The sequence below is a fragment of the Aulonocara stuartgranti genome, assembly GCF_965226115.1.
Source record: "Aulonocara stuartgranti genome assembly, chromosome: 3".
Classification (NCBI taxonomy): Eukaryota; Metazoa; Chordata; class Actinopteri; order Cichliformes; family Cichlidae; genus Aulonocara; species Aulonocara stuartgranti.
The window spans coordinates 79,265,277-79,279,236 of NC_138941.1; the positions used below are offsets into that span (position 1 = coordinate 79,265,277).

General features: G+C 46.2%; 1 protein-coding gene across 1 annotated transcript in view; it reads right to left on the minus strand.

The window, feature by feature from the left end:
• The window catches only part of LOC309703217 (NACHT, LRR and PYD domains-containing protein 3-like), a gene marked incomplete at its 5' end in the record, with an annotated part of 44,910 nt that extends 31,323 nt beyond the window's left edge, over nt 1–13,587 (minus strand). The window contains 3 exons of the mRNA XM_082527929.1: nt 12,936–13,190; nt 13,283–13,387; nt 13,527–13,587. Of these exons, the coding sequence (XP_082384055.1) occupies nt 12,936–13,190; nt 13,283–13,387; nt 13,527–13,587 (421 nt within the window). The remainder of the gene's footprint in view (nt 1–12,935; nt 13,191–13,282; nt 13,388–13,526) is intronic.
• Nucleotides 13,588–13,960: the final 373 nt, after the last annotated feature.

Below are 13,960 nucleotides of genomic sequence, written 5' to 3' on the forward strand. Positions count from 1 at the left end.
GCAGAGTGTGTGCGTGAAATAAGGGAGTATTGTTTTTACATCAAGGTTTAGTAGAACTAAAGTAGAACGTCACAAACAAACAAAAGAAGGTAAAATGAAGAGAGAAAATAACTGACAATTACATTAATGAATAGAAAACACACATACACAAAGTGCCATATGTGAAATTATTCTAGGAAGGAGTCAGAAGTGAGATAGTTTAATATAAGATGCAATGAAGGAAGCAGCTTACACTCCTTTAATTTCCAGAGCCAGTGTGTTCCCTCCCCTGCCCACTTGGGCCCCGTATCAGGCGAGTATGGAAGGCTGGATAGCCCATGACGGGTAAGATCCCACCTCGAAACCCTGGGACAACCTAAGGCAGGCACAGTCACGATTACTCGGCTTCAGTAAGAAGACGGGACCTGACGGGTAAAGCCGCTGGGCTGAGGCAGAGGGGGTAAGTGGCAAGTGGAGCCCTACCTTCTGGCTGAGGACAAGGAATGCTGCTATTTAAGGTAGGAAATCAGAATTTGGGTTAGTAAATTTGGGGAGGAGAAAATTGACTGTTTAAAGGCAAAATTATGAAGGAGTCTGACACACTGCAAAAGCAACATATGCAAATTCACATACACAAACAGAAAATGCATTAACCTTATAAAGACAAGACAAGCTCATGGAGTTTAATGCATAGACACTGATTAAACCTGGCTAAGAACACAAACATGTGCAATGAAGAACAGCTTGCTATTTTGTATGAATGATACAATGGTGTGAATGTTTAATAAAATGCATTTGAGTTTGTAATTGAGGAATATAAGAAGCCATATGACAAAGGGAGTGAGTTATGAAAACAAAAAGTGATTAAAGTAGTTTTAAAAGAGTGACTTAGGAGTGCTCTCTCGTACTGAGTGATCAAAACCAGTGATCACTGTAGAAAGAAATAAAATAATTTAATGAGTTGGGAATGTTTAAACATATGTTTCTGTTGTTACAGCTTTTTGAGAGATGACTCAGTATGCACATTAGCTGGAGTGAGTGGTGACGTAGGAGCTTCCTGTATGTGTGTGACTGAGGAAGTGACTTTCAGGAGAGGAAGCATGGCAGACAAGAGAAGTGCAGATGTGGGTAGGAAATTTATAGTTTAGTGATATGTTGTTGTAAGGGGGTTTTATGCTGAATTTAAGTATGTTAAAGGGGGTGATTTTTGTGTGCAAATTGTGTGGTTTTAATGAGACTTTCGGTGTATTGAGGAGGTGAAATTATGTGGTGGCAAGACTTGTGTGTTTAAGGTTGTTGTGGTGATGGGTTGAGTTTGTCAGTTAGGTTTGGGTTGGTGTTTTTGTTTTTAATAGAGGGAGTTTTAGGAAACATGGACACGTCTAAAAAATTGGGCCCATTATTTTGTAACAGTGCACTTAAAGAAAACCTGTCAGGTGATTTTGTTTTGTTTTTATGAGCTGACAATCAGCTCTATTTTTTCATTTCTGTTCTAAGCAGGCCTGAAACAGTGAATAACGGCGCTGAAAATTCTCGGGAAGAGCAAATATAAGGGGGCTTTCCAGATTACAATTGGCTGAGGAGAAAGCTACCTGGGGACTATTCAGGTCGTAAGTCCCTGTAAAAAGGATTTTATGCGAGTCAATCCAGTCCAAAAGCATAAAGAAATATTTTCCTATGGAAAATATAAAATGACTGAGCTCATTTTGCTGAGGGTGGAGAATCTGACGCGAGAAGCTCCACTATCAGCAAAGATATGGAGTAAATGTGTGAGTGAATGTGAGGATGAATAAATGTGGACAAACAATTTGCTTTTACCAGAGAAAATTTCTGTTTTGTTTTGTTGACTGGGGTTAGATTATGGGATTATAGTATATTGTTGGGAGAATGCCAAATGCTAAAGGGGAAATATTTTTGATGAAACTCAGTTATCATTAATTGAAGTAACACATGACTGATAACTGTTCTGTTTTAAGTTTATTTTTATGACATAGATTGGATCATGAGGGGGGAAAACTGAGCATTTTTAAGTTTTGTATAGTATCTTGACACATGAAATGTATCAAGATAAAGGGGGGTTTAGGGTTTAATAATTTAATTGTTTAATAATTTAGGATCATTTTAGGACCTTTTGGGTTTTTGATCATTTGGATATGGTAAAACTGAAACTGTTATTTTTAAGTTAAGGTTAAAGGATTAAAAGTGAACTTGTCACGGTTTGCGAGGCAAGCCGTGTGGAGTTGTAGAAAAGGACCCAAAAGGCGGCAGCTCTGGTGCAGGTGAATATTTATTTACAACGGTGGGCACAAAACAGCACTGGTGGAAAAACAAGAAACCGGAAACCTAAACTGGGTAAGCTAATAACACAAACCAGAAACGAGGATGCAGGGAGGTCCGGGGAAATACACAAGAGACGCAGGGAGACCGAGGGGAAACAACACAGACGAACCAGCAACTACCATAACAGAAGACACAACTTAAATACACCCAGAGAACACAGGGAGATTACACACAGGTGGGGAACACAGGTGACACTGATAAACATAACGAGACAGGGCAGGAGTGAACACAACATTACGCATACTGACGAGAGACTGTCAAAGTAAAACAGGAAGTACACAGAGGTTCAGACAGGAGGAGAGAGAGCACGGGGAGAACACAGACATAACAGGCTGGGGGAAACATGGAATAAACACAAAGAGAGACGAGAGCTCATAAATAGACAGAGGGGCACAAGGGGGTAAGAGTCACAAAGGGAAAAAACACTTAGGGAACACCACAACAGGACACCTCAGAAAACCTGGCCTAAATAAGGAGCGAAAATACAAGGAACCAAGAATACTGGGCCAACATGGCCCAGGACCATGACAGAACTGAATCCTGTTTAGAAGATACAATGCCGGTTTTTCAAAGCTGTGAATAATTCTTAGAGGGAAAATTAGTGAGGGTTGAAGGGGTAGAACAGCTTTGATTTCTTTTTTGATTTTTAGAAGAAGTGGTTATAATGTAGGCGTACACATACAGATATTACATAGGTTTATCTTTAGGATAAAGGGGGAGCTTCTACGTAGAAATGATTTTTATACATATTGCATTTTGTGCTTTTAAAGGAGTTGTGGCTCAAATTTGTCTCTGGAGGGTCATGAGCCTTTGGCTAGCGCTATGATTAGCCAATCTACTGTGAGGATAATATGAGTTCATGAAGGATTGCACACGCTTACAGACACAGAGTTAAGAAACACACATGACAGTATTGATTCCAGGTAAAAGGCCTCAAATTCATTTAGCTTTTAACTGAACTTAAAGAAGGACCAAAGAGGAAGGAAAGCATATATTTTGGTTAAGTCTGATAAACTAGAATTAGAAGGTATTGTTACATTAAAAGGAGCAAAAGAAATAAAAAGGCTATACCAAAACGGGTTATAACATAGGAAATGTGAGGTTAAAATGAAGTTAACACATAGGAATTGTTTCAAGGCAGCATTTAGCTATGATGAAATGTATACAGGAGTAATTGCTTATATGCTTAAACTTAATTGATTAAAGTGGTTGTTTTCTTTTGGAGTAGAGGAACTTGCAGCAGCGACAATTTGTGCACAGGATGATGATGATCAGATAAGGGAAAATAGAGCGAGCAACCGGACGTGAAAGCAGGGCTTAAAGAGTTTTAAAGGGATGAGTAACGTTGAAGAATATATATACATATAAGTCAATAAGTTAAGAAGATAATTAGGATCAGGCGTTTGATTAAAGAGTCCCAGATAGGATAGGTTAGGGAGGTGCAGGAAAAGGTGTTTTGTTTCCTTTGCAGAAGATCTCGGCGACCACAGGAGGGACGAGGATCCTGGAGATCTCGAGGTCCGAGACCACCAGAGAGGGTCTGAGCGAGGACACAATGTATTGCGACCTCTGGTGTTCCAGAGGTCGAGAGAGGGAGTGTGGAGAAGGGAAATTATTTTACTGCTATTGTTAAATAATTGTCATCAGTACCATTGCATTAAGAATATAATCTGGAGTTTATATTGCATTCAGGGGTTAAACAGTGTGTCTCTCAGAAAGACTAAGTTGCAGGCTGACAGGAAGTTGCAGGTTTGCAGAGTGTGCCTTTTGCAGAACTGAAACCGAAAGCAGAGTCTAAGTGCAGGTTATTTTGAGGAGCATTTGAGGACGAGACACAGACAGTTAAGAGGTGACACAAAGAGCATGTGAGGTCAACACATACACACACATTAGTTAGATTCTTAGAGGAGAGATCAGTTATGTCTCGACAAGAAAGAGGAACAATTCACTTTGAGACAAGAACGGAAAGTACCAAGCCATGAAAATAGAAGATGATTTTCTGGGTGAAAAGTCATGATGATGTTGATCTGATCTATGTATAAAATGTACCGGTGACGCATGAAGGGGCGTCAGTAAACAAACCCTGATGCTATAAAATATCTGTTCATGCTTTGATTAAGTCGAGGACTACTGGCTGTCTGCGTACAGAGTGTCTTCCCACACGTGTGTTCATTAAAATCATTGTTTGACCAAAGAGCTTCTGGACCAAGGCTGGTTTGTACTCTCCCTCCTCAATTTTGAACCTTAACACTTCAGGCACCAGTAGGATACTGAAACGCTGGTTAAGTGGAGCTTCTGGTCAAGCTGCGGGGAGCGCTTTTAAATAGGGCCTAGAAATTTGACCGCTATTGATGATGGCGTTGTTTGACCAGCAAGGTGGGCGGACCTGGGCCTTAGAGGCTTTTAAAGTAGTCGAAAAGGTAGGAACGCTGGTACCAGGGAAGACGATGTGATGTTGAGTAATGGAAATGTTGAATACTGAGTAATGGAAATAATGTATCTTGGCATTTGGTGGCTTTATAAATGTGTGAATGTATAAATGAAGTGTAAAATTGTTTTTGGATGAATGATCAAAAGTGTATATTTTTTTGAAAGTCTAATAGAGAAAAGTGTAGCGTGTCTTTGAGAAGATCTGTTCAATGAGAGAGTGAAGGCTGGACGAGTTAAAGTGAGAGTATAGGAAAATCCATCCATCCATCCATCTTCAACCGCTTATCCGAGGCCGGGTCGCGGGGGCAGCAGCCTAAGCAAAGGAGGCAGCTGACAGGTATCGACAGGCCAAGCGGAATGCGGCTCGGGCAGTGGCTGAAGCAAAAACTCGGGTGTGGGAGGAGTTCGGAGAGGCCATGGAAAAAGACTTTCGGACTGCCTCGAAGAGATTCTGGCAAACCGTCAGGCGTCTCAGGAGGGGAAAGCGGTGCTCTACCTGCACTGTGTATAGTGCTGGTGGAGCGCTGTTGACGTCGACTGAGAAAATTGTCAGGCGGTGGAAGAAATACTTCGAGGACCTCCTTAATCCCACTGACACGTCTTCCGAGGAGGAAGCAGAGTCTGGGGATGAGGGGAATGACCCGCCAATTTCCGGGGGCGAGGTCACTGAGGCAGTTAAACAACTCCTTGGAGGCAGAGCCCCTGGTGTTGATGAGGTCCGCCCCGAGTTCCTGAAGGCTCTGGACGTTGTAGGGCTGTCCTGGTTGACACGCCTTTGCAATGTTGCGTGGAGATCAGGGGCAGTACCTGTGGACTGGCAGACTGGGGTGGTGGTCCCCATCTTTAAGAAGGGGGACCGGAGGGTGTGTTCCAACTACAGGGGGATCAAACTCCTCAGCCTCCCTGGGAAAGTCTATGCCAGGGTGCTGGAAAGGAGAGTTCGTCCGCTAGTCGAACCTCGGATACAGGAGGAACAATGCGGTTTTCGTCCTGGTCGCGGAACACTGGACCAGCTCTTTATCCTCTCGAGGGTACTTGAGGGCGCATGGGAGTTTGCCCAACCAGTCTACATGTGTTTTGTGGACTTGGAGAAGGCATTCGACCGTGTTCCTCGGGGTGTCCTGTGGGAGGTGTTGCGGGAGTATGGGGTGTCTGGCCCATTGCTACGGGCCATTCGATCCCTATACAACCGTTGCAGGAGCTTGGTTCGCATTGCCAGCAATAAGTCGGACTCGTTCCCGGTGGGTGATGGGCTCCGCCAGGGCTGCCCTTTGTCTCCGGTTCTGTTCATAATTTTTATGGACAGGATTTCTAGGAGCAGCCAAGTGGCGGAGGGCTTTCGCTTTGGTGGCCTCAGAATCTCATCTCTGATTTTCGCGGATGATGTGGTTCTGTTGGCTTCATCAGGTGAGGGCCTCCAGCTCGCACTGGAACGGTTCGCAGCCGAGTGTGAAGCAGCGGGAATGAGGATCAGCGCCTCCAAATCTGAGGCCATGGTTCTCAGCCGGAAAAGGGTGGAGTGCCCTCTCCGGGTCGGGGATGAGTTCCTGCCCCCAGTGGAGGAGTTCAAGTATCTCGGGGTCTTGTTCGCGAGTGATGGGAGAAGGGAGCCGGAGATCGACAGACGGATTGGGGCTGCAGCTGCAGTAATGCGGAAGCTGCACCGGTCCGTCGTGGTGAAGAGGGAGCTGAGTGTAAAAGCGAAGCTCTCAATTTACCGGTCGATCTACGTCCCTACCCTCACCTATGGCCACGAGCTGTGGGTAGTGACCGAAAGAACGAGATCGCGGATACAAGCGGCGGAAATGAGCTTCCTTCGAAGGGTGGCTGGCCTCTCCCTTAGAGATAGGGTGAGAAGTTCGGCCATCCGGGAGGGGCTCAGAGTAGAGCCGCTGCTGCTCCACATCGAAAGGAGTCAGCTGAGGTGGTTCGGGCATCTGACAAGGATGCCCCCTGGGCGCCTCCTGGGTGAGGTGTTCCAGGCATGTCCCACCGGGAGGAGGCCCCGGGGAAGACCCAGGACACGCTGGAGAGATTATATCTCTCGGCTGGCCTGGGAACGCCTTGGTATTCCCCTGGATAAGCTGGAGGAGGTGGCTGGGGAGAGGGAGGTCTGGGCCTCTTTGCTTAGTATAGGAAAATTGGGTTGAAAATTGAAGCTGAACTTGTGGGGTTAAGGAATGTCCAGAGCATCACAACAGAAAGGTAAATCAAAAAAAAAAAAGAGAGAGAGAGAGATAAAGAAATAAATAAACTAACAATTACAAGAATGAATAGAAAACACACATATACAAATTGTCACATGTGAAATTATTTTTGGAGAGAATCAGGGGCGAAACAGTTTGAATCCATAGCTCAGCGCAAAGATGCATAAATCAATGTGACTAGAAAAACACGTAGATGTAATGAAGACCCGCTTACACTCATGAATGTGAATACATGACATAAATGCTAAATGGTGTAGATTTCACACACTTAAAGGCTGAGGAATAACTCAGGGAGTTGCATGATAATAGAATGACTTTTGTGAAAAGGAAGACGATTCTGGGATGACAAACCAGTGATTAAAAGCTTGAAGTAGTTTTAAAATAGTGAATTGGAAGTGCTCTCGTGCTGATTCGGTAAAAGAAGTGATTACTGTAGAAAAAAAGGAAAATAATTTAATTATGTGGTAATGTTTTGAATATGCATTTCTCTTAACAGGGCAGCTGCTTAAGATATGACTCAAGATGCAAATTAGTTGAATGAGTGGGGACAGGGAATTGCAGAATTTTAAGTTAAAAATTCTGAATGAGATAAAAAAAACAGTCTTGGTAGCCGGGGGTCAGTCCGCCAGGGCTTCCGCTCCTGGCCGCCACCCGACACACAAGGCACCCAACCCCTATGGCGCCTCCTGCGGGTGGTGGGCCTGCGGGAGGATGGGCCCATGTCTCCAGCCGGGCCCCATGGACTAAGGCCCTTCCATGAGACGCTCGCCCTCGGGCACCCTCCCCGGACCTGGCTCCAGAGCGGGGCCCCAGTAACCCTATCCCGGGCAGGGTAAACTGTTCCCTCGATGTTCTTTTCATAAAGGTCTTCTGAATCGCTCTTTGTCTGGTCCTTCACCCAGGACCAATTTGCCATGGGAGACCCTACCAGGGGGCAAAAGCCCCCAGACAACATAGCCCCTGGGATCCCTGGGACACACAAACCCCTCCACCACGATAAGGTAGCGATTCAAGGAGGAGAGGTGGGAGGTGTTGCGGGAGTATGGGGTGTCTGGCTCATTGCTACGGGCCATTCGATCCCTATACAACCATTGCAAGAGCTTGGTTCGCATTGCCGGTAATAAGTCGGACTTGTTCCCGGTGGGTGATGGGCTCCGCCAGGGCTGCCCTTTGTCTCCGGTTCTGTTCATAACTTTTATGGACAGGATTTCTACGCGCAGCCAAGTGGCTGAGGGCTTTCGCTTTGGTGGCCTAGTGGCGGAAGGCTTTCGCTTTGGTGGCCTCAGAATCTCATCTCTGATTTTTGCGGATGATGTGGTTCTGTTGGCTTCATCGAGTGAGGGCCTCTAGCTCGCACTGGAACGGTTCGCAGCCGAGTGTGAAGCAGCGGGAATGAGGATCAGCACCTCCAAATCAGAGGCCATGGTTCTCAGCCGGAAAAGGGTGGAGTGCCCACTCCGGGTCGGGGATGAGTTCCCAAGTGGAGGAGTTCAAGTATCTCGGGGTCTTGTTCGCGAGTGATGGAAGAAGGGAGCCAGAGATCGAAGGACGGATTGGGGCTGCAGCTGCAGTAATGCAGACGCTGCACCGGTCCGTCGTGGTGAAGAGGGAGCTGAGTGTAAAAGCGAAGCTCTCAATTTACTGGTCGATCTACGTCCCTACCCTCACCTATGGCCACGAGCTGTGGGTAGTGACCGAAAGAACGAGATCGCGGATACAAGCAGCGGAAATGGGCTTCCTCCGAAGGGTGGCTGGCCTCTCCCTTAGAGATAGGGTGAGAAGTTCGGCCATCCGGGAGGGGCTCAGAGTAGAGCAGCTGCTGCTCCACATCAAAAGGAGCCAGCTGAGGTGGTTCGGGCATCTGACAAGGATGCCCCCTGGGCGCCTCCTGGGTGAGGTGTTCCAGGCATGTCCCACCGGGAGGAGGCCCCGGGGAAGACCCAGGACACGCTGGAGAGATTATATCTCTCGGCTGGCCTAGGAACGCCTTGGTGTTCCCCCGGATAAGCTGGAGGAGGAGGTCTGGGCCTCTTTGCTTAGGCTGCTGCCCCCGCGACCCGGCCTCGGATAAAGCGGATGAAGATGGATGGATGGATGGATGGATGGATGGATAAAAAACCCCAGCATTCTTAACCTGAAAACAAAAGGGCTGAACTGCTAAAAGCTGATGTTCACACAGAAGCAGTAGGAAAATAGCTGAAAATGTTTTAAATGTAAATTAGAAAAACCTAAGAAATGAGAAGAGAAAATTCAGAGTCAGAAAACATCTGAATGAATATTAAAAGTTCATATTCTTTAAATCACTGAATGACTAAAATGTGATCGCTCCACTTGGATCCACACAGTTTACATCTCTGAGCTTTGAAAGACACGATGTTGGAAAGAGAAGAACGATGGCGATGTTTTGAGGGTAAAATGATGGCTGTAACACTGTGGACACAGCAGCAGTTGAAAGAGAAGTGTTTAAGATGAATCTTGGTACAGTGAGAGAGAGCTCGTTAAGCAGGCAGGTGTGAGCCTGGTTGCTATAGTGACTGCACCCAATGGCTCCATACACGCGGACACAGACAGGCGCCTCACTTTTGCTGCTTAAAATGAACAGAAAAGTCAGGCCGAAACAAATCGTTCCCAAATGAAAAGTAAAAGTCGTATTGACAAAATTCTTTCACCGTGAGCGGCAGCAATGTCCAGTCTACCAAATTCTCAGTTCTGTTTCCCCTCTATGCAAGAGTTGAAGGGAGGGGGCTGTGGATTGGTGACATTTATGAAAGAATCAAAACACCTATTACAATAATAAACACATTAGACGAATGAGGACAGCGATGGCTACGATTTGAGGGTAAAATCATACCTGTAGAGCAAACGCTGTGGACACAGTGGCAGTTTAAAGAGAAGATTTTAAGATTATTTTTTTCCCTCCTCTCACTCTAGCACCAACATTCCATCCCATACACACCCAGTCATGTCCAAAAGAAGAGGAATCTAATAGTGTTTGAATGGTTTTTCTAAGTTGAACGGTTTTGAAGGAGTTAGATGCCAAAAAATTTACGGAAAAGAAAATAATAATAAAGAATAGAAGAACAATACTGTGAATGCTTTTCAAGCATTCACAGTATGGTGGCGCGACAGTGGCGCGGCTGCCCCTCTGTGGGTCTTCCTTAGTCTCTTGTGTTCTGGGGGCCTCTGGATGTCTGGAGTTTTGATCTCCTCCATACCTGCTTGATACCATAAAGGACAGGGCTGTGGCCCCCCCACACTCCCTAGCAGATCATTACATGGAGAAACCTTTGGAATGCAAGCATGCTGATCCACACAGGTATGCACACATGGGTGTTCACAGACGCGGACTACAGCTTTCTTGGCTGCTGCCTTAAAGCACACTGTGCGCTGTCTATCTTGCGTGCTGCACAATATCGTTTATTATTTAGTAACTATTGATATCTACTGCTAGCTAGTTTATTGTGATGGTGCTTTTTTTTCTTATTATGTTGCTCTTTGTTGTTTGCTGTCTCTTCTGTTTTTTTTCTCCATACAGGTGACCCAGGTGTTTTTTTTTTTTCTCTCTTCCCCCCCTTCTCACCGTCTCTTCTCCCCTTTGGTTTTCTTTCTCTCCCTCTCTTTCTTTCATTCTTTCCCCCTGTCCTATCCCACAGTCATGTCTGTCCCGTTTGCAACTGAAAATAAAATAAATTCATAATTATAATAAAGGTCAATCAAATGGGCCAATATGGCAAGGCCATGATGATCCACTTGGTAAAATAAATCCGCTTAGCATCTTTCTTGGCCTTAAGACAATCGACTATATATATATATATATATATATATATATATATATATATATATAGGTACACCAGAGAGATAGAAGGCAGGAGAATAAACCAGCTGTTCTCCACAGAACCAGCAAAGGTGTACTCTCAGTGGCAAGGGAACAATAATAATAAGAGAACAGCACCACCAAGGCTGGAGACGGAGCAATACTGGAAGAGCATATTGGAGAAGGACGCAACCCATAACAATGCTCAGTGGCTAGCAGATCTGAGGGCAGACCACAGCGACCTCCCTGAACAGGGTCCAGTAACCATCACAGTGGCAGATATCCAAGAAAGGGTCTCGAGTATGAAGAGTTGGACAGCACCAGGGCCCGACATGGTTCACTCCTACTGGCTAAAGAAGCTGACTGCACTCCACGAGCGTCTGGCAGCACAAATGAACCAGGTGCTAGTTAACGACAGACACCCGGAATGGCTAACCGAAGGTCGGATGGTCCTGATCCCCAAGGACCCCAAGAAGGGACCGGTCCCCTCCAACTACCGACCAATAACCTGCCTCAGTACTACATGGAAGCTCCTGTCAGGCATCATATCGGCTAAGATGAACAGGCACATGGGTCAATACATGAGCGGGACACAGAAAGGAATTGGCAAAAATACCACAGGCGCAAAACACCAGCTACTGGTAGAAAGAACAGTCAGCCGAGAATGCAAGACCAGACTGACCAACCTGTGCACTGCCTGGATTGATTACAAGAAGGCCTATGACTCAGTGCCCCACAGCTGGATACTGGAATGCCTAGAATTGTACAAGATCAATGGGACCCTAAGAGCCTTCATCAGGAACTCAATGGGGATGTGTACAACGTACAGCGTACAACACTAGAGGCCAACTCTAAGCCCATAGCACAAGTCACCATCAAGTGCGGGATCTACCAAGGAGATGCTCTGTCCCCACTGCTGTTCTGCATAGGCCTGAACCCCCTCAGTGAGATCATTAACAAGACTGGCTACGGATACCGACTACGGAACGGAGCAGTTGTCAGCCACCTCCTGTACATGGATGACATCAAGCTGTATGCCAAGAGTGAACGAGAGATCGACTCACTGATCCACACTACCAGACTATACAGCAATGACATTGGAATGTCGTTCGGACTGGAGAAGTGTAGTCGGATGGTAACAAAGAGAGGGAAGGTAGTCAGAACTGAGGGGAGTGAACTACCAGAAGGCAACATTGCAGACATAGAGGACAGTTACAAGTACCTGGGGATCCCGCAGGCAAATGGGAACCATGAAGAGGCCGCTAGAAAGGCTGCAACCACCAAGTACCTGCAGAGGGTCAGACAAGTCCTGATGAGTCAGCTGAATGGTAAGAACAAGATCCGGGCCATCAACACGTACGCCCTGCCCGTGATCAGGTACCCTGCTGGGGTAATAGGCTGGCCAAAGGAGGAGATAGAAGCCACTGACATAAAGACAAGAAAGCTCCTTACCATGCATGGAGGGTTTCACCCCAAATCTCACTCAGTGCACAGCAGGAGCTTCACACAAACTCATGTTCACAACACATGTTAGAGCTTCATGTGTGTTTTCAAAATTGGAGTTATTTTTACTTCTAATAGTGTTTACATAGAGCCCAGGTCATGAACAAGATTTCTTTTTACATTTTCATTGTAAGTAGACTAAAGCAAAAACTTAATTAATCTTAATCTAATAGCCCTGGTGTTTTCTAACAATCCGGGCAGAATGGTAAAAAAAAAAAAACGTGGAAAAGGAAGACACAAAGTGGTCCTACATGCATAAGCAACTGAAGTTGGTATATACAGGTAACAATGTACAGAAACATGTATATGTATAAAACGTACAGAACTATGTATAAAATGGTGTTGTCCATGATGGATGTTAGCTTAGACAACATCCTCTCCTCCCCAACCTGCTCGATGGACTTCAGCGGACAGTCCAGGACCGAGCTGGCCCTCCTGACCAGTTTGTTGTGTTTCCCCTGGTCCCTCTCTGCCGTTCCACCACTCCAGCAGACCACAGCATGGAAAATAACAGAAGCCACTACAGTGTCGTAATATGTCCTGGAGCGTCCTGTTCACCCTGAAGGATCTCAGCCGCCGTAGCAGGTGGAGACGACTTAGACCCTTTTTGTAGAGTGCATTTGTGTTTGTGGACCAGTCCAGTTTGTTATTGAGGTGAACACCCAGGTATTTGTACTCCTCCACCGTTTCAGTGTCCAAACCCTGGATGTTCACTGGTGTAATAGAGGGTGGCTTCTTGCTGAAGTTAATCACCAGCTCCTTCGTCTTGCTGGCATTGATGCAAGCTTCGCACCAGCTTACAAAGTCTTTGATGACCCCCATGTATCCCAGTTTGTTTCCCTCCAACACTCGACCCACAATGGCGGTGTCGTCTGAGAACTTCTGGAGCTGGCGAGTGTCCATGTTATAACTGAAGTCTGCAGTGTACAGGGTAAAGAGGAAAGGAACGAGTACTGTTCTTTGTGGGGTCCCCGTGCTACAGAGAACGCAGTCAAGAAGCCTCACATACTGGGGTCTCCTGGTGAGGTAGTCGATAATCCATGTAGATGACCGATGGTGCACTCCTGCTCCTTCGAGCAGAGAGGTGTGAAAGAGGTGTGAAGAGCTCTGGTGACTGGGGGAGGGAAGGGCTTCTGAGTGACACCTGTTAAAGAACTGGTTCAGTCTATCAGCCCAAACCTGTTCTCCAGACTCTGGACCCCCTCTGCTCGCTGTGCTTCATTCAGTGATGGTTTTCAGCCCTCTCCACACACCTCTGGTGTTGCTCTGCTGGAGCTGCTCCTCCAGTTTCCTCCTGTCGTTTCCCCTCTGCATCTCTCCCTAAGCTCCTTCTGGACTGTACAGTGTTATCCACACAGAAGTTGATATAGTCTTTTATGCAGGTAGTTAGTGTAGGTCCAGTGTTTTGTTTTCCACATACTGAGTGACAGTAGGGAGGGTTGAGGACAAGGAAGCATGATTAAAATCCCCAGAGATGAAAAGGAAGGCTTGGAGGTGTGATGTCTGCAGCTTGGACACTACTGTGTGAATTGTCTCGCATGCTGCTGCCGCATCTGCCCCTGGTGGATCGTAGGCAGTTGTCACGATGACTTGCGAGAACTCCCGTGGCAGGTAATACGGTCGGATGCTAACTGCTAATGCTCCACATCTCGAGTACAGCGCTGCTCCTTAACACTAATGTGCCCCA